Source organism: Magallana gigas, chromosome 8 (genome assembly GCF_963853765.1).
Source record: "Magallana gigas chromosome 8, xbMagGiga1.1, whole genome shotgun sequence".
NCBI lineage: Eukaryota > Metazoa > Mollusca > Bivalvia > Ostreida > Ostreidae > Magallana > Magallana gigas.
The window spans coordinates 41,978,509-41,998,369 of record NC_088860.1 but is presented as its reverse complement, the minus strand read 5'-3'; the positions used below and the strand labels follow the sequence as shown (position 1 = coordinate 41,998,369).

The 19,861-nt window shown below is 33.6% G+C and overlaps 1 protein-coding gene and 1 long non-coding RNA gene across 2 annotated transcripts; both read right to left on the bottom strand.

Moving 5' to 3' along the window:
- Nucleotides 1-5,256: 5,256 nt before the first annotated feature.
- On the bottom strand, nucleotides 5,257-7,517 carry LOC136270703 (uncharacterized). Its single transcript, XR_010708528.1, has 2 exons — nucleotides 6,834-7,517; nucleotides 5,257-6,725 (listed from the first exon to the last, which is right to left on the bottom strand). It is a non-coding gene; the product is annotated as an uncharacterized lncRNA (long non-coding RNA).
- A 2,501-nt stretch (nucleotides 7,518-10,018) lies between these two features.
- Nucleotides 10,019-18,708, bottom strand: LOC105330714 (uncharacterized). The gene is made up of 10 exons (XM_020068289.3): nucleotides 18,677-18,708; nucleotides 17,626-17,697; nucleotides 15,986-16,093; nucleotides 15,429-15,604; nucleotides 14,928-15,045; nucleotides 14,708-14,774; nucleotides 14,312-14,461; nucleotides 12,460-12,575; nucleotides 11,625-11,709; nucleotides 10,019-10,297 (listed from the first exon to the last, which is right to left on the bottom strand). The coding sequence occupies exons 2-10, from the start codon at nucleotides 17,686-17,688 to the stop codon at nucleotides 10,182-10,184; spliced, it is 999 nt and encodes a 332-aa protein (XP_019923848.2). The 5' UTR covers nucleotides 17,689-17,697; nucleotides 18,677-18,708; the 3' UTR covers nucleotides 10,019-10,181.
- Between the last annotated feature and the right edge of the window lie 1,153 nt (nucleotides 18,709-19,861).

Genomic DNA, 19,861 nt, shown 5'->3' with positions numbered 1-19,861 from the left:
CCAGTGTTGGTGAGAACAGTAATACTGAAGAATTAGAATCGACCCGGAACGATGACGGGAGTCAGGCAAGTAAAACTGAGAGATCTAGACGAAAATTTCACACATCATGATTGAAATTATGGCCCTGGATGACATATGAAGCGGAGACAATGTTTTGTACTATTTGTAAACAAAAGGGTAAAGACAATGCATTTACACAAGGTTGTTGTACATTTAAAACATCGTCATTAACAAGACCTGAAAGTTCTCATGATCAGAGAGATAGTATACAAGCTCAATCACTCAGTAAAGAAATGAATACAGCTGTAGCTAAAATGCTGACAAACCATGATGCAGCGTTAATCAAACCTATAAAGACTGTTCATTGGCTTGCTGTGAGAATTTACTACTGTCAAAATTTGAAAGTATGATGGACTTTCTGAATGATATAGGAACACCGGGTCACCATTTCTTAAAAGTTGGAAATCGAATATTAGTCATACTATTCAGCTAATGAATTTCTACATGCAATTAGTAATGTGATAGAGGAGAAGACAACTAAAAAGCTTCAACAGTCACCATTTGTAACAATATTTGCTGATGAAAGTAGATATTTGTAACAAGAAAAGAACTAACCCAGAAAATTCTCAGGCACAGACTGTATTTTTGAGAGAAATCGAGTATGAAAGTGGTACAGGGGAGGGACTGACTTTTGAGATAACGAAAGAGCTGGAAATCCAACACATATCTATGTCGAAGGTTCTCGGATTTGGATCAGATGGAGCATCAGTAATGACACGTTTAAATAAAGGTGTCAGTGGGAGATTGAACAAACTGAATCCTTACCTTTTAAACACAGATTAGCTTTATGCGCTGCACAAGCAGCTGATGGAATTCCTGCTCTAAAAAGTACCAGGAATTTATGAAAAAATTGTTCTATTATTTCAAAGTCTCAGCAGAAAGAGAAAAGGAAGTTCACAAATTTCAAGCTCTTTTGGATCATCCTATGCTCAAGTATAAAGAAAGCTTTCCTTCTATGATGGACTAGAAACCATTTACAAAACTCTTGATCTTCTGATAGCTTACCTGCACAACAGAGAAGCCAAAAAAGACCCTAAAGCCAAAGGACTCGTAAAGCAGATGGCGACGACACAATTTATTTACATCACCTATGATGGATGTTCTTATAATTGTCATGAGATTGTGTTTTACCTTTCAGATGGATGACTTGGATGTTGCTCGAGCAAAGGTTCATAATCTAAATCAGATATTCTGCAATTACAATTTATACAGAAATAAAGAACATACTGTATTTCTGGTGTTTATATTAATTTAATTCATATAAATTATTTTTTTTAAACTAGATTTCAATTGACTCATGTCTGAATGAACTGGAGGCTTTCAAGTTTTCAAGTTTTCCATGCCACACATGTTGAACACTTTTCTTCAGATATAATAGAAGTTGATGGCCATCCTGAATTTAAGGGACATATTCTTCACAAAGTTCCTGGTGCCCATTTTCAGTCACTTAAACGCCAATTTCTAAATAGCTTGGTCTCAAATATCAGGAAAAGGTAATTTTTTATTTTGCCATTCCACTTCTGACAAGTTAAAGGGGCATGGTCACGATTTTGTTCAAATTCTATTTTTCTGTTTTTGGGAGTTGATTTTAGCTCTCCTATGCAGTCACTCTGGCAAACCGAAAGTGAAACAGTGTCTGGACCTAAGCACAAATCATCACCGCTGACAAGTCTTAGTTCTTGAATATACATGTAATAGTAAAATTCGATGTAATGTATGCTGAGGCATTGTTTTTCAAATAAACTTATCTATAAACGCTTTGAAAATAGTAAGATTTTATATAATACGAACAATTTAGATATTTATGTAGTCTCATGTATTCATACGCCAGAATTTATTATAGTCTCGTTCAACCAAAAACTCGGCTGTCTCCGTAAATCTCCGACAAACAGAGAGGCTCTCTTGCTTGTCGGAGATTAACGGAGACAGCTGAGCGTCTGGTTGAACGAGACTGGAGTTCAATATCAATAGCTCTCTACTAAAATTATGAAATTCATGACATCTTTGTTAGGGGTTCAGGCTCTAGGGTTGGGCCAGTATGGCAATATACTAAAAATGTTTTAAACCTAAACTACTCCAACATAAGTGGGCTAAAAGCTGAATACATGTTTATGATATCCATTCACTCCTCTACCTAAATTGTGAAATTCATGGCCCCTGGGTTAGTGTTCAGGACATGAAAGGGGGGCAATATAGTGTTGATGCATATAATGTTTGAAATTTTTCTTCTCTGTCTCGCACATCTGTATAAAAAACTGACAAACAATTATGTTAACCAGGAAATCCTCAACTGATATTTTAATTTTATGATAATACTTGCCAACCTCGAACATGTGAAAATCTGGTCATGACCAGGTATAAAAGTAAAAAATTTGGTCATAGCGCGTAATGACATGCACGATATATTTACAAGGCCGTAACTAGACCTATATTTTTAGTGAGGCGAGGGGTCAGGGGACCGCCTAAGTCAGGACCCCAGCGGGTCCAGGGCAGCGCCCTGGTGGGGGGACCAAGGGGGCGAAGCCCCCCGGAAACTTCTGGGTTTTCGCAAAAATAAAGATAACACTTTAATGTTTTTCTGTGTTTATTTTTGTCCCCCGCCGCAACGCGGAGCGGGGACATAGAAATGCCGTCCGTCCGTCCGTCCGTCCGTGGGTCTGTGGGTCCGTCCGTCACACTTTTTTGTAAGCGCTCTCATGCCTACAAATTTTGACGGATTTTCATTATATTTATACCAAATGTTTATACCACTATAACCTTGGTCAAGTTCAAAAATCAGCATTGGTCGATCCTTTTTGTTGGAGTTATGGGACTTTGACCGCAGTAATGACTCCGTTTTATCCAAAAATTGACCTTGTAAGCGCTCTCATGCCTACAAATTTTGACGGATTTTCATTGAATTTATACCAAATGTTTATACCACTATTACCTTGGTCAAGTTCGAAAATCAGCATTAGTCGATACTTTTTGTTGGCGTTATGGGACTTTGACCACAATCATGACTCCGTTTTATCCAAAAATTGACCTTGTAAGCGCTCCCATGCCTACAAATTTTGACGGATTTTCATTAAATTTATACCAAATGTTTATACCACTAATACCTTGGTCAAGTTCCTAAATCAGCCTTGGTCGATAGACTCGATACTAGTATACTGCTTGACCGGCGGGGGACCCTGGAATTCTATTCTTGTTCAAATTGTATTGTTTTTTAAGTGATGTTCGATAACCAGTTATAAAAATTTTACATGATGTATAATTTTTATTACTGGTTATTGAACTGTAGCTGACCAATTTTTCTATGTCCAGTTTCTTGAAACTTCTTGAGAATATAAAAAATACGATCAGTATTTTACACCTGGAGAAAACTAAACCCCTAGGCTAAAGGCAATGTTCAATTACGCAATATGTTAGACCTAATGGACACAATGACATATGTATTAAGTATAACATGTTGATCTATCTAGGTTTCTGTTGACTCATTGGTATCATAAATATCAACACCAACCTTTTTCTGGAACAGAATCTCTTGACTTTCTACAAGATCCTGTTTTCAACCACAGATCCATATTTTCATTACGTCATTATACACTATGCTTAAATGACAAAATGATCAAACACACCTACAGTGGAGTGTTCGATTTCCAGAAATGGGAACTAATGCTTGAAATAATTCATTAATTAAAAGTACAAATTTTAAAAAAATTGAAACTTCAAAGGCCTTTTAACAAAATAAAAAGAAATAAATCTCAAAATTTTTAGTGAGGCATTTGCCTCACTTGCCTCAATGGTAGTTACGGCCTTGTATTTATCATGCACTTCGAATGTCCAAAGTTATATACAACAGCTGTGTAATATTTTATTTTAAGGAAGCATTGCATGTAGGTAGCAGTTGCTGATTTTGAATTTTTTAATACCCTCTGATGTTGTTGTGCAATCAAATCAATCAACAGGCTGGTTAAATATGCAAGACAGTAGGGCATTCAATGTTTCATTATCTGAATCAGCATTTCTGTTTGGCAGCACAAGAAGAGTCTTTTCTAATTTAGTCAGTATTTCAAATCTTGGTTTCTGAAGTGTGAGTGCAAATGATAACCATAGACTGCATTTCATGCCAAAAACTGTCAATATCTTCTTTAAAAGGTGGCTTTACCCATGGAAATTTCTTTTTTCTAGATATGCTGTTATGTACACAGATATTGTTTTCTTTTTGTTGCTGTAGATTCCGCTGGCCCTCTTGGAATTGGAAGCCATCGCACTTAATGATTTAACCCTTCGGTTTGTCAAAACAACTTACGATAATAATTAACACCTACCTGAACTGAACACTTTCCAGTTATTGCCATCGGCCTTTTTAACGAAATTCAAGCTCAGGTTCATATAATTAGAAGTCAACCGCACAACCTAAATGACGAACCAAATCCGGAAATCGGGAGATTTTCACGTTGTTCGACAAAAATCAGGTGAAATGCATGACCCGCCGGGTCATAAAAAATAATCGGGTGAAGGGTATTAAAAATCGGGTTTGACCCGCCGAAATCGGGTCAGTTGGCAGGTATGAACAGTTATCACATAAATTGTATCGATAGACGATTAGGAATTTGTTGCAGTGTGTGTGCGTATTTTCTAAACCGCGTGGGCTTGAATAAACGTGAGCTTGAAGTTGGTTTGATCAACAATATTTTTTGAAGTCATCGATACTTAATGCTACTTTTTAGAAAAAAAAAACCTTCGGAAGCTTACCGGTATAAAATTTTACAAAAGGTTTGGTGAAGTTTTGTTGTTAAAAGGGCCCTTTGCCCTGTTCAACTGAAGGCAGAGCATATTAAAATTTAATTACCTAATACACGATTACCGAACTTGGCTGGTGAGTATTACTAATTTACTCGTTTGATATATTTCAATGATTTAATCCACATTTTTCATGATAGACAGTAGATAGGTAGGTGCACGTCTGTCTTCCTTTATTGGGTTTTTATGCAAATGATAAGTCATACTAAAAATTATAGACTATTCTTTTTTGTTTTCCATACTTGGAAAATGAGCTAAATTAAATCCATGTTTATTGAAATTAAAAAAGAATTTAAATCTCATTGTGAATTAAGGTAGGTCCCTACTCACAGATTTAATGGGATAACAGCATCTTTTCTCTTGTAATTTATAATCATAATTGTGTAAAGAAGCAAAATAACGCAGAACTTCCTGTTGTCATCTTTCATTTTACTTAGATATTGTTTAACAAAGACAAGGACCCCTGATTCGTCAAAAACAATGACAGAACTCTTGGTATTCCATACAATTAGAAAATAATTATTGATGAAATGTTACATATTACAACTAGACTTCTCAGGACATTCAACATTAAGCAAATGTAATCGAAAAGTAAACGAAATATGACAAAATAAGGAAAATTTTTAACATTTAAAATCAAAAGTGAGTGAAAAATAGAAGAGGCATCTTTTACAAAAATTGATATTCAGCTTTAAATAAAAAAAATACCGTGTTTATCAAAGCTTTTTGTTCTTCATTTATAACATTAATGTATGAGACTTTAATTTAACACAAAATAAGCATAGGTAACCGTTCATTTTATCATGTAAGGTAACCAAATGTACACACGCCCCTTGTCAGTGAAGAAATTGAAAAATGATAACATAGACATCACATGCTATTAATGACAAATGGTGATTAATATCTCCCTCAAATTCTAAGATCAGTAATAATTTAGAATAAAAAAAATATCATTTATGAACATGTACTAAAGCTAGAGTACTGCAAGTCAACATTAATAAATGAAGTATCCTGAATCAGCACATAATTGCAGTTGATCACACAAGATAAAAATTCTGTAGCAATGAAATGAGCCTCAGTGTGATGATGTTAAACAAGATTAACATTCATTTAGGTAATCTTTGACTTATGCGAGGACATTTGTACACTAAGAAATCCTTCACTGTGACAAATTTTCTAGAAAGAGGCTTACTAAAAACATTTCGAATACCATTATCAGGATATCTCCTACGAAAATTATTTAATCTAAGCAAGCTCAAAGAGTTTTCAATAAAAAAAAATTATGTGACAGTTGAAATAACTTTTGTCTTAATAAATGGTTCAAGGGAAGATTTAATGACATAATACTCAAATGTAAAGAAATCAACCTGCCACGCAACGACAGTAATCCTCAAAAAGCTCTTGGAGAGCCCGTACATCGGCTAAAGCATTGTGTGCTTCATATTGCTTTCCAAGAAATGTTTTCACGAGAGTTTCTTGTTTAAAGTTTTCAGTATTTTTACTGAAAGATTTACAGATTTGCAGAAAGCTCTCTTGGACACTTTCAGAGTGTCGTTAACCCCCGAGATGCTGATCTTAAAGTCATCTTATAACCTTAATTTGGTTAGTTGATGCATGAGAACAGGAATGTCGTAAGGCTGGATATTGTGGCCAAGAACTATTGGTTTGCTCTCAAAGGAATTTATGAAGTCTTGTAGTCCTGCTTCAGGATCGCTACTTTCAACAACAGTCCAATTGTGTTTCATGATCCCTCAGACACAGGTTATACCAGTAACCTTTGTTTTTTCAAGGCTTATTTCTGCTTCTGGTCTAATGTAACGATTCAAAGACTTGTTATCATAAACTGCAGCTATTTGGTTGATATCTTAGGTTCTAGGCTATAATCAAAACAAACATATATCATGAAATTTAAAGTAAATTTATTGATATTTTTGTGTAATTTTATTTTTCGCAATCACAATAATCTAATCAAACACCATATTTACCAAACCCTGTAGTCTCCAAGTCAAAAATCATGAAGGGTTTACAGGTTAAATAAGAATCTGGCTGGTCAATGGTGATATCTTCAAGATCAGGACAGTTATCAAGCTAAATGTTGCTGGTATATGTGTCAGCTGTGAAATTAAATTACATTAAATAACTTGCATGTTAATTAGAAAACTCTGATGCAAACTTCTAAAAAAAAAAAATTGTTTTGCCAATATCATACTTCCGAGTACAGACATTTTAAAACGACTTGAACAAGGCAAATGAGATTTCTAAAACAACTATTTAACAATGCTATGAAATGCGAACGCTAACGCCCGTTTCCCGCCTACAATTTACATCCAAATATTTCGGAATTTCTATAAGATATTTAAAAACTAACTAAAGTTTTCTCTTAAAAAGTATAATCAAATCCTAATCAATTTATATCGAAATAGAATTTGTAATCAAATTATTTATTTTTTAACAAAAGTTTTGCTAACGCGGGATCTTAAACAATTTCATTGAAATCGGTCTCTTTGAGGAAAATATTATTTAGCGGCCAATATGTGCATAAAAACTTAATAATAACATATTTACGATATATATTAAAGAAAAATTTCGTTTTAATTCATATCTGTTAATTATTTTCCGAAAATTTACAAAACAAAATTCTTATTTTGGAATGTATTTCGGTCTGTAGACATATGCCCCCCCCCCCCCCCCCGTGAAACAACAAACCCTTTGGAAAAAATTAGCTAAATAACAATAATTAACGAGGCCGGGTCTAATTTAATTCATATCTGTTAATTATTTTCCGAAAATTTACAAAACAAAATTCTTATTTTGGAATGTATTTCGGTCTGTAGACATATGCCCCCCCCCCCCCCCCCCCGTGAAACAACAAACCCTTTGGAAAAAATTAGCTAAATAACAATAATTAATGAGGCCGGGTCTAATTTGTTCTGCCCTAGATTTTTGGATGAAACTTTTTACATTAATTTCTACTGATATAATTATTATTTTAAGATTAAAAAATAAGACATTTACCACACCGTTTGTTTAGGGGGTCATCTCAAAGTTTGTTAATCTTTAACATAGGACCCTATGGGATTTTGCTTAAAATGTATCAATTTTGCATATTTTTTACATTTTTTCAAAACTTCTGCCCTAGGGATTTCTTTTTCTGTTCTACATATTAAAGTTATTGCTAAAAGGCATCAAATGGTCAAATAAAAAAAACCTTTTACCTCCTGGTTTGTTCCAGGGGTCTTATCAAAGTTGATTTTTGTATGCCCAATTTCCCAGATTCGTCATATAATGGCTAATTTTTATTTGACAAAGGCGGAAAAGGTGATCTATATAGTATTATTAAAACATTCAGACATATATAAGTAATAAAAAAATATATAACATCACATATTAAGGGTCTTTAATATAAAATACATGGTTACTGTCTTGAAAAATATGAATTAAGCTATATTTAGGCGGGTTAAGAAAACGTGACAGAGGGCTAGGCTTGCTGAACCCTCTTCACGTTTTCGACCCGAGCCCAAATATAGCTTATACATTTATGTTTATTCCACAATATAACATTATTTGTACGCATCAAACGAGATATGTTCAACAATTTTCGCTGAATATCTGCAGTTGAAACTATCACGCCATGGCGTCAACCAAGCAGAAAGATGACGTCACAATACAAATGAAACGCTGCGCAAAAGCGTGCGTACTCGTTCTGTACTCGGCCTCGTTAAAACCCCTCAAAAGGAATTTTTGTTTTACCGGGGGGGGGGGGGGAGATGTTTCCGATTTTCGTTATTTTCTGTTATGAAATAAGCTATTTTAACCCAAAATAAAAAGTTATCTCTCTTTGTTTGAACAAATCATTTATATTAATGAAAATATTCTTAAATGTTTACATTAATATGAAAATAACTTAAATTAGACAACTTCCAAAAAATGACTTTTAGTTAGGCGGCTAGACAATGCTATCGTAATAGCATATGGTTAAAGTTGAGTCACAATATTCAATACAATATATTATCTATAATATTGTTTAATTGTTCCCCAGTCTCCTGTAGGCTACTATGTACATTTTCTTTATTTGCAGTTGATTTGAATCTCTTTATACAACTATTTTAAATAATGTAAAATGGGCTAGAATTGAACAAACGTTGAAGGCGAAACCTTATAAATGTATACAATGTACGAGTAAATATAAACTTACCGTGTAAGAGTGGTCTAGATCACAAGGTAAGCTCGACACATGGGAAATTAGCGAAATGTCGACATCATTCGGTTGTTGTGATGCTTTTCTTGCTGGATTACTTTTTAATGCTGACAGCTTATTATAAAGGGACATGGAAACAAACTTCCCTTTATGGCGAGCATTTCCTAAGTTAGTATTGGCATGCGACATTTCTATCGGATGTTTTTAAGATGTAATATTTAAAACCAAAAATGACGAATTCCAGTTTGACACTTTAATGATAGACAATCTGTCAAAAAACCAACTCAGTGCTGAATAAAAATTATTTAGTAGGGATTATTTCAGTGGGTTTTTAGAGGTTCATCAAAGAAATCGATATTAGTTTGTCCTCACTAGAAATATGCACAGCGTGTATACGGTGCTCAGGTGAGCGTTGTGTCCCGTGGGCCTCTAGTCTATTATTGGCTCATCCATTGTGCAAAATAGTGTCTTCGAATGTTTTTTTCGATTTTTCGATTTGTATTTGAAATTAAATTAATTGTAACATTCTTATCGCTACTTGCCTCACTGAAAATGGCCCGCCCCGATGTATTTTTCTGTTTTCACAAATCCAAAATAAATTTTGTTGAAAAATATTTCGGTAAAAAAATCTTGCTCGGAATACCAAAAATTCTAAATATTTAATGGCTGCTTGACCTGTAGATTAATGTTTGATTCCAGTTGATTAACAGTTAAGTTGAAATAAAAGGGAAATTAAAGAATAGGAAATGGTCCATGTACTCATGTTAACATAAGCAAGTAAACAATAAATAGAGCAGCTGTTATTGATAAAACATGGACGGTTATTATTAATAAATAGATATCATTTTCTACGATAGCAAACTACTTCAGTTATGATTTTTTCTCTTAGCGGGAATACAATTCGTTTACTAGTTATATTTGATTAAAAATATTTGTATCTGACTGTGTGCATCAACAAGTATCAAGGAAATCAACAGAATGTAGAAATTTATTTTAATGCTGATGTACATAAACTTCAGTGAACTGGTTCGAAGTATTCTTAGACGCATTTACACAATCGAAGTATACGTCATGTTTTGTCCAAGATCGTTTTTCGTGAAATGAACAATATTGCCTTTGCAAAAGTAGAGATGTATTATGACTGGCATAGTGTAGACAGAATATACCATCCAAATCCCTCATTCTTCAGAACTTTCTTTCGAGTCACAAGCTCAAAAACTTGCTCCTTTTTGTTGTAATACACATACATATCTGAAACATTAAAAATAAATGCAGCATAACTTCTATTTTTTGGATCACAGAATCAAATCACCACCCACAGAATCACGGTACGCGACGAAAGCTAGTGGCGTAGCATAACAACGGTATTAATGATAAATTCAAATTGGCCTTTACAACCATGGAATCATCTAGGAACTATACATTGAGATGGTGATCTCAAAATGCACAGCTTAAATAATGAAATATAGTAAAAAAAAAATTCAGAGGATTTTGCTTTGACATTTACCTCTGACTTGGAAATGTTCAGGTTTGCATAAAACTGTAAGCTTAATATCCTTTACCAACAGGCATTTCTTGGTTTAATACTTAAGCATTTAGGAAATAATATGTAGTCTAAATCTAAATTTTAACGAAATCTGCGATGACATTCACATTAGACCATGAAACTTTGTTTTCGGTTGCTGCACACCTTTACTAAAAGGCCCTCTTTATGTGATACATAAGGCAGATAAGGCAAATGGAAAAGGAATATGCTCTGAATGTTTTTTACGTAGTGATATGACTTTGGTGCTTTACCTCGAAACGTCATTCATTCTATGACTAAAGGCAGTGCACCATGTGGGCGAAGTATGAGTAAAATTAGATAATTTTGCTATGAGCTTAACCTAAGACCTAAAAACTTGGTGCATCAAGGTCACTTCACATTATTGACCCAAAGCATTCTGTAGGTGAAGTATAAGCCAGAGTGTCTTAAAGGAACAAGAATATTGAGAGTATTGCATAAGCAATACGTATACACGTTCCCTACCGGTTGGGATTATTAGTGAACGCTTCGAAGCATACAACTACTTCAGAACTTTAAAGAGATAAAAGAAACAGATTATATTCAAACTATACAATTGAAATTAAATACAAAGTGGGTACATGTATAAAGATATTCTTTATTTTATGTTCTGTGCTTTTGCCAAGTCCATCGAGTATTTGATGGTATTTGGTATTTTGTGAAAACAATGAATTCTTATGGCAATATCATTTCTTACCGTTATATTTATATAATTTTTATTTATATTAATTTAAATTTTCTTAGATTAGATTATGTCGGCCAGACGCTACAATTCTCATTTGGCGTTTTGAAGCTCGTCAGCAAGTTTCATATTATTCCTCAAACGGATAAAGAAAAAAGTGTGGAAAACTGAAAAAGGACAAACAGACTGACTGCAAAGAAAAGCAATAGTTCCCTACGGTGAAACTTGTAGGGGACTAATAAGGTATTCCTCGGAAACACAGACGGATGGAAGGACGGACTAATCACTGCAGGGCACCCGCAGAGCGAGGCCTAAATCGATGTTACGCTTACCGTCTTTTCCATATGGTTTTAAATAAACGTCCTTGTTAATCTCCTCTCTTCGAAATTTTTTAATGTTTGCGTCGTTTGTTTCGTCCTGTGAAATCACAAATAAAATAAATGAAACATTCAATTTGCACAGTTTTATATTTATTTTCACATATTACATGTTAACATTCATTATATATCTTTCAAAAAACAATTATACCCTTGATTTCTACAAAGCACGAGAACAGTTGTTAATGCGACAACAAACCGGGTGTCCTTTAGTGTGAACAATATCAATTTGTCGACGCTTATTTGATCAACACTACCTGGCCAGAGTAATGGGGTACTCTGTATGAATATTGGGCCAAAAAAGACAAAGTTCAATAGCTGCTATTTTTTGAAAAATTACTTAATATCAAAATCAATTAAGGAACATGCACATGACTGATACATTAATTGATCCGCAAAACAAATTTTCCTATCTTTGAAAATTCTAGGAGGACTTCTCCGTATCCGTAAAACTGGGGTATCCATAATTTGCACCAACAAAAACCTAGTCCAACAGCATGTATTTTTTCGCTGAAGTTGTTAAATTTCAAAATCTAAGTATTAAGCACATATCTAATATATGTAAATTTCATCTGCAAAACAGATAACCTCTTTTCATAAAAACTGTAGGACGAGTATTCCGTACAACCAATGTAACCTTTCGGCTGCCGGCTGCCACCTCGCCATTTTGACCATTTCAATAAGAAGATTTTATTACGCAAAAACCGGTTAATAAAAAGTGATTTCTTTTTACACAATAATTAAGGAGATGTTTTCTGTTATTTCAAAATACGAGTAAAAGTAATCTTACAACGATATCCAACTTTGTTCCATTAATGCCCAGAAATTTTGATCTATCTTTCTGAACTTGAAATGTGTACACCATGTAGAGACCTTCATCTAAAGTTTTTCTCACTATAAAATGATCTACAAGAGAAAAATTAATAAAACATAGATTTACTTTTAAGGTCACTTGAGTCACTCAATTAGTTTCCGTCCGTCGTCTTGGGTTATATGTTACAATTGAACACACACATCCACACAGCTATATATCAGTATCAAGTATGGTACTCAGGAAACCGTAAAGACCTTTTAGCCCTTGTTCAATTTACAACTTAGTCACATGGTATCAAGGCATGAGTCTGTTACAAATTATTGCACATTACTGTTGTTATATTTTGCACTAGTTTAAAGCTGACCGCCGCTCGTAAATAGGCACTGTCCGCCATATTTCTTTGTCATCACTGCTGTCCCTACAACCGTTATTTAAGGCTAAGACCTCAAACAGTTCAAAGTACTTTGCTGTAGAGGTCTCACTAGTGTGGACGTACATTTTGCTTTTCCGTGTTACTCGGTCGCGATGAAAATATCAAATTTTAGCTCTTTTTTTCTAGCCAGGAGAATAGTAACATTTCACAATGTCACATTTGCATTGATAAACAAAACAACGATATTACAAATACATGTAAATTTTCACTGAAAATTTGTCATACATTCTGTTCATCAAAGGAAATACGGGAGATAATTTAACTCTAACTCATTTAATAGTGCATTTAATATGAAAAAATCCCGATAGTTCCGAATGCCAAAATGGTGTAAATTCGAAGCGAGTAAGAAACATTGGTGAAAAACGGCCTCAAAATGGTTTGTTCTGAACAATTTGACTTATTTTCAATGCAGCTTCATTGATTTTCTCCAAAATCGTTTCGGAGCGATTCTGCAGTTTTCTGCTACATTACGGGTATATGGGAGGCATTTTAATTGTGGCATAGTCCTGTCTGGAGACTCAGTTCGATTATACTTACTAAGCAGAGTGTAGTGAAATTAATAGCATTAGTGTAGTCTTGAGGCTTGGTTATGTAAATGTCAACAATACGGTGTGTCGATGTATCTATTTCGTAAATGCTCGATATTATATGCAATATTTCAACCCGTGCATGCACGGGTCAAAGTCTAGTAAGATTTAAAACGCACAAAATCCAAAGACCACGAAAGGAATACTACCCGTCGGCCACGAGTTTCAGGTTTGCAATCGGGTGTAACGAAATCGAAGGGTTTATATACCAGTACTTTTGTGAGTTGACGGTGCCTACTGTGGTTTCATCAATATTCGTTGAATACCAATTTTTGTGGATTTCGTTGTTAAGCTGATCCACGAAATTAAATGCTCATTGAAGTTCAATTTCAACTAACAAATTGTATTGATTGGATCATTGGCCACGAAATTACGTATCCTTGAAACTGGTTTTTAGAAAATCCCCGAAAATTGATACCCACGAAAATTAATGAAACCACAGTATTTACGAGCTGTGTCCAGCTTTAACTTCAAATTATTTTCAATGACAACGTTACTTCTTCCTTCATGAAGTAACTTTTATATGTAATGCCCGATAATGTTTTGGAATACCAAGACTAGAATAACTTATACAAGTACTTAATATTTTACTGTTTGAATAATTAGAAAAAAATGATATGGGCAATCTAACTAAAGTTTGTGGAAAACAATTCACCTTTGATAGCCTTAGATTAACATCATTTTGCGTTAAATGTCAACTACTTAGAAATGTTCTTCCTTGAGCCATTTTTTATTGCTTTTCACATGTTCTGGTTTTATTCTAATCAAAATTGTCTAAGTTTAGACCATAGAATTGCCAAAGACTTACGTGCACAGTCCGACATGACGTTGGCAGATTTACAGAGAGTCAATTTTCCATTTTGATAAGCCAAAGATGTGAAGTCTCTTCGAAAAAGCAATGCTTCTACGGTAGGTGGCTGGGCCATTAGCTTTACGGAGTTTTCCTTGACAATGATATCTGAAAGAAGTGCCATATATTTTTACGAAATGTTAATTGGTACAGTGATTATATAGATTTTGTTACATTGCACTTTGCCTTTAAAATGAATAATAGCTTTGGAAATTAGCTTTTATAAAATTGAGATTTCTCGATATGAAATAAGGAATTAAAATACTATAATTTCTACTTTATTAATTATTAAAAATTGATATACGTCACAAACTGTATTTTTAATGTAAAGATTATAGATCTGTTAAAACAAACCTTCTTTTGTCCATTCGAGCAAAAATTCCATGGTTGTAAACGTGTCCGATTTTCGGTTGTATTTCACCTTAAAATGTACAAAAAGGTTTTGATATGCGATCAATTAAAACAAATTATTTTTTATTTATCGTTAAGTAACATAAAAGTGCAAACGAATTTAAAATTTATATTGTATTTTTGGTGTAACATTTTTTCTCTGTTACAGTAAACCGAGTATTACCATGGATATTGTCGTTGACAATGGTAATGTCCAAAAGAGTTCCAGAACACCCTCATGATCGTATTCGAATGATCCTAGAGTCATTTTTCCGTTCACACATACTAAGATATCTTTCTCTCTATTGAAAATTGAATATTAACAATTAAAGACAGTGAATACATTATCCCATTGATAAAAATATGGTCACAAATGTAACTAAATTTTTTTTTTGTATTTTCAAAAATAATAATACATTTATATATATGATACCTCATATTGACGAATAGTGAATTCAACTTCTATTTATCAACATAATGCTCATTACATGTATTTGTGAAAACGCCATGTTACTAAACTTTTTCAAAAATTGACACTTAAAACTAAAACAAAATGTTTGCGTTATTATTGGCAAAACCTTTACATTCAAAGTCAAATATGCACCAATCTACTTATTTAGTTCCGGTTTAGGTAAATGAAATAAACGATCGCACTTTCTTCAAAATACCTTTTTTCGCTACTTACTTGACGACTAGGTCCTTTGCTAAGATACCGTCTTTTCTAGGGGTGTAGAATGCGTGAAGAAATGTCCCATCACTCCGGTAACCCGAGCAGAGAAACCCCCCAAGAGGGACCCCGCTGTGATTATTTTCGTCTGGGTGTTTAACAAAGATTTCAGACACAAATGGACTCTCGTCAAGCTGCAATTAAGGCGATTTTGTATATTTTTTAATGAACGTTTTTCCATGTACACATGCCGTTAATATCTAGTTTGTACTACAGCCCTTGTTTTGTTTCAAAATTCATTTCACATACATGTACGTATAAATTTGAACCGTTTTTAATTATTAAAAATCACTTCGAAAATTTCTTCGAATACACTCTACAATAACACGTATTTTGTTATACATTGTATTAAGTAAATCACTAAACTTTGAAAAATCTTTTTTGAAGTACAAGAGTTTATTGTTGCCTTCAGTAGAGTCAAACCATGGAAACAAACCCAACCCCTTTCACAAATGAACTAGTACATTTTTACATGCATCATAAACCAATATTTAGTAATGAATTTGGTAAGTTACCGTGATACTATCTTGTGTGTTTAATCTTTGTAAGCAATATTTTCCATCGCTTTTTTCATTGGTTGTTGAACTATCGGTTTCAGAAAACGTGACAACATTCGATCCATTCTGAAAGAGAAAGATTTTTGAAGATCATTTTATTTGAAACATTGTTCTTATTTTTTTACTTAAAAGTATGAGTCATGAGGCCAACTGGCTTAGCGGTCACTTAAGTACACAAATTCGTCAAGGAATCGTATATATGTATTTCATTGTTTTCTTTTATAGCATAAAAGATATATTGTGATTATCCCCCCACCCTACCTGAAACTCTTGCAAAAAGGATTATGAAACCAATAATTTTGGTGAAAACCTTCGATATCATTATGGAGTGCATTCTGCTAGGAAATAATTTTCTCATATTTTATTTTATTCGTTTTCTTACATACGAGTAGTGTTCCGATTTTTTTCTTCTTAAATTGCTTTCTTTAACTAGTCTTTAAAATTGACATAAAAACAAACTACGTGTCTTGATTTAGAGAAAAATGGACATGGATGAAAATCTATATTTATATGGATGATTATGTTTACGTAGCCTTATTTTTTATGCTGCATCTGACTGGGTAAACAAAAATTACTGTCACTTCCCCTGTTCAACTTCCTCGTTTTATGTATGCATCATTTATTCAAATAGACGTAATATAGAATCTGTTCATTGTGTACAAATAAAAGTTTGAGGTTTATTACCAGTTTGTCGTAGTTACATAACATAACAATGTTGGCCCCGCCCTAGAGTCAGAATCCCTAAGTTGAAAGACACGAAATTTACAATTTTAGCTTTATTGAGGGCTTTAAGTTCTTTATTCATTCTTTATTAATTCTTTATTCATACGTAGTCAGTTTTTCATCAGTATAAACAGAGGTAAGTACATATATAAGACGGTTTTAAACATTAAATTACAATAAAATTGCTACTATAACCATTTGGTCCCGCCATTCAAGTCAGAACACCTATCGCAGGGGTATGGAATTAACATTTTTTATAGAGGGTTTCCTGGTACAAATGAGAGGGAGTAGAGAAAAATAAAACTTTCAAATATTTTATGCATCAAATCGATAGGACTTTTTTGACCCCAATCCTAAAGTAAAAATCCCAGCCCCGGCGGGAAACATCAAATCAACAATTTTTGTAGAGGGCTTCCTTGTCTACATAATAATGAATTTGTTTCGTTATACATATGTATGGGAATAGAGAAGGAAGTTTTTGAAACTTTTTCGAACTTTTACTCTTTTTCCTGTCCTTTCCTTGGGTCAAGAATCATGAAATACAATTTATGTTGCCCTTACCCAAAAGATGCATCATACTAAATGGAAGAGAATTCACCGTGTTTTTCGTTAACATACGAAACACGACGAAAGACGAACACCAGCTAAAATAGGTTACCTGAGAGACTCCGGAGATCTTATAAACTATATAACAATTTTGTTTTTATCGCAATGCATGTATACTTAAATATTTTAAATTTAGCGAGTCTCTCACAAATAACAGGTTTTATAACTTCATTTGCTGTATTGTAGTTATAGGGAAGCAGTAATGTAACAGTGAAGTATGTGCAGCGCGAGGTGCCAGTTGTAAGTAAGAGTTGTCAATGTATACAAACCTCGAAAAAATACGTCTTTGATTGTACTCGAGTAATCGAACCAGTAACCTCAAAACCATTCATATTCTCCTTCTAAAAATAATGATTTAATCAATTTAAATAATTTCTACAGCAAACATAGAAGCTAAATTGTATGTTATTAATTTATCTCTGTTGTTTGTATTTTGAATTCAATGCTTAATTAAATTTCTCAAATGTTGTTTCTTTAAACGCTCTGATGAACCAAAATAATTTTTTTTTAAATTTTCAACCCGATTGTATCTGTCTATTCGTTAGTAAAGAAAAAATACAAATTTAAATCTGACCGTTTAAAGCTGCTTGCTCTGATTTTATATCAAATTTTATGCACGCTTTTAAACGATTGTTATGCTAAGTATATGTCTGATAATAGATATTGCAGTAGTTTTCCCAGTCAATTTAGCAAAAATTCAATGAAGAAAAATACGTACAAAATTTGCTAACAAAACAAACGACATAAAAGGGTACCGCGTTCTTTCGCCTCATGTTAAATTTCACCCCTGACGAGGAGACGGGTATGGTTGTATTACGACTTTGTCATCGCTTTGAATAAAGGTCGAAATGATCAGACAAATTACAAATAAACGTGTACGTTGTTCGCTAATATTTCTGAAGTTTGCTTTCTTTACAATCGTTGCATAGCATGCGGGTTGAATGTCCTAAATCATTCTGGGGACGAAACCAAACGGTTTCTTTTTCTAAACATTCCCGTGGTGCATTTTGGTTTGTTTTTTCGTTTGCCCAAAAAGAATTTTTTTTTATTTACTTTGAATATTTCTAACTTTGAAAGGAGACTCATTCTGCTGGTGTAAATAGGAGAAAGTATATAGCTTTCTAAGATAAATGGTTTGTATGAAAAAAAAACAGCTTTAAAATAACGGCGAATTAATAATATAAAAGAACTAAAAATTGGTCTTTAAATTGCAAGAAAATCTACTTATGACGTGACAAGGAATTTTAAAGCAGCAAGCAAATTCTAGCTTTAAAAGAATTTCGTACCCTAAATTCATTACAATACACAATGAAAACTTACTTTTATGTTGAGACGCAGCAAAATAAAAAAAATTAACTTGTCTTCCGCCTTTTATCAATTTCTTATTCAAACAAAAATGCCATATTTAAGCAAAATACTTTAAAGTGGAGTCGGAAAAAACACTTAAAGGTCCCTGTCTTTAGGATTGGTTCGTCCTTATAATATTTGCGATAAGTGAGCAGTTTCCGGGGTTTTTTTATTGATACTTGTAAATGTTCTTATTTTCAATTTTTTCTTAACCGTATAACACCCAAATGCTATTATTCCCACGCATTATTACTTCCTGGGGTGGGCCAGGCTTAGGATAATTTTTACCGCAAACATCGTAAACTTCTTAGAAACGAGTGGGCCCTCTCGTTGTAGTAGTTTCAAATAATTTTTTTATCGCAATTACAAACAATACTTCAGAGAATAAACCAAGGGCATCGCAAAGCGATGACAAAATCAAATCCCCTCGCGACATGACTTGTTGTAGCGGGAAATTCATTATTTAGGAAAATACATGTAAATTTTTCAGATCAAAATTAATCAGATCAAAATAAATATGACACAAGTATTTCTTAAAACCACTTTGAATTCATAATATACATTTTATCCTTATCCACAAGCTTTGTGGTGTACGAATTTGATGGGGGGGGGGGGGGGGGGGGGGTCATGTACGTGGTTGCACAGTTTTCCTATTCCTAGCAAAAACTCAACGCAGGTACACATATGCTTAAAAGTTAAATAATTTAAATTCAGTAAGTGACATTCATTTTATGTAAGCATACATAAAGGATCAGTATATATTATGAAACGTAGATAAAGATCTAGCGATCTGTAGTCTGCTCTGATTGACCATTCTAGTTGCTTGTGGTATGTCAACCCATAGTAGTAGATATGCAGCTATTATTAATATGAAATAATCTTCGCGTGATAAATGTGCAATATCTGTTAAAGTCTCCTCTGAATTTTGGACTAGTTCTTTTGAAAGTAATACGGGAAAATCTGTCCGAAAGTCGACTGCTTGTTTCGATGTCAATCGGATGACTTTAATTTCTTGCCCGCTTCAACTTATACCTATGGGCAATCTTCTAACCCTCTAATTCTACAAAGCGTTTGTTTTTTAACTTTGTTTACCTTTACTAGATAAAAATCCCAAAATATGAAGTTGTTGATTAGAACTGCATACGGTAGCGATTTACT

Coding starts and splice junctions, on each gene's coding strand:
- LOC105330714 (XM_020068289.3), bottom strand. CDS start 17,688: ATGAATGGTTTTGAGGTTACTGGTTCGATTACTCGAGTACAATCAAAG. Junction 14,775..14,927: donor TGTCAACGACAATATCCATG/GTAATACTCGGT, acceptor GTACATTTTAAG/GTGAAATACAACCGAAAATC. Junction 14,462..14,707: donor GCTCGAATGGACAAAAGAAG/GTTTGTTTTAAC, acceptor CACTTCTTTCAG/ATATCATTGTCAAGGAAAAC.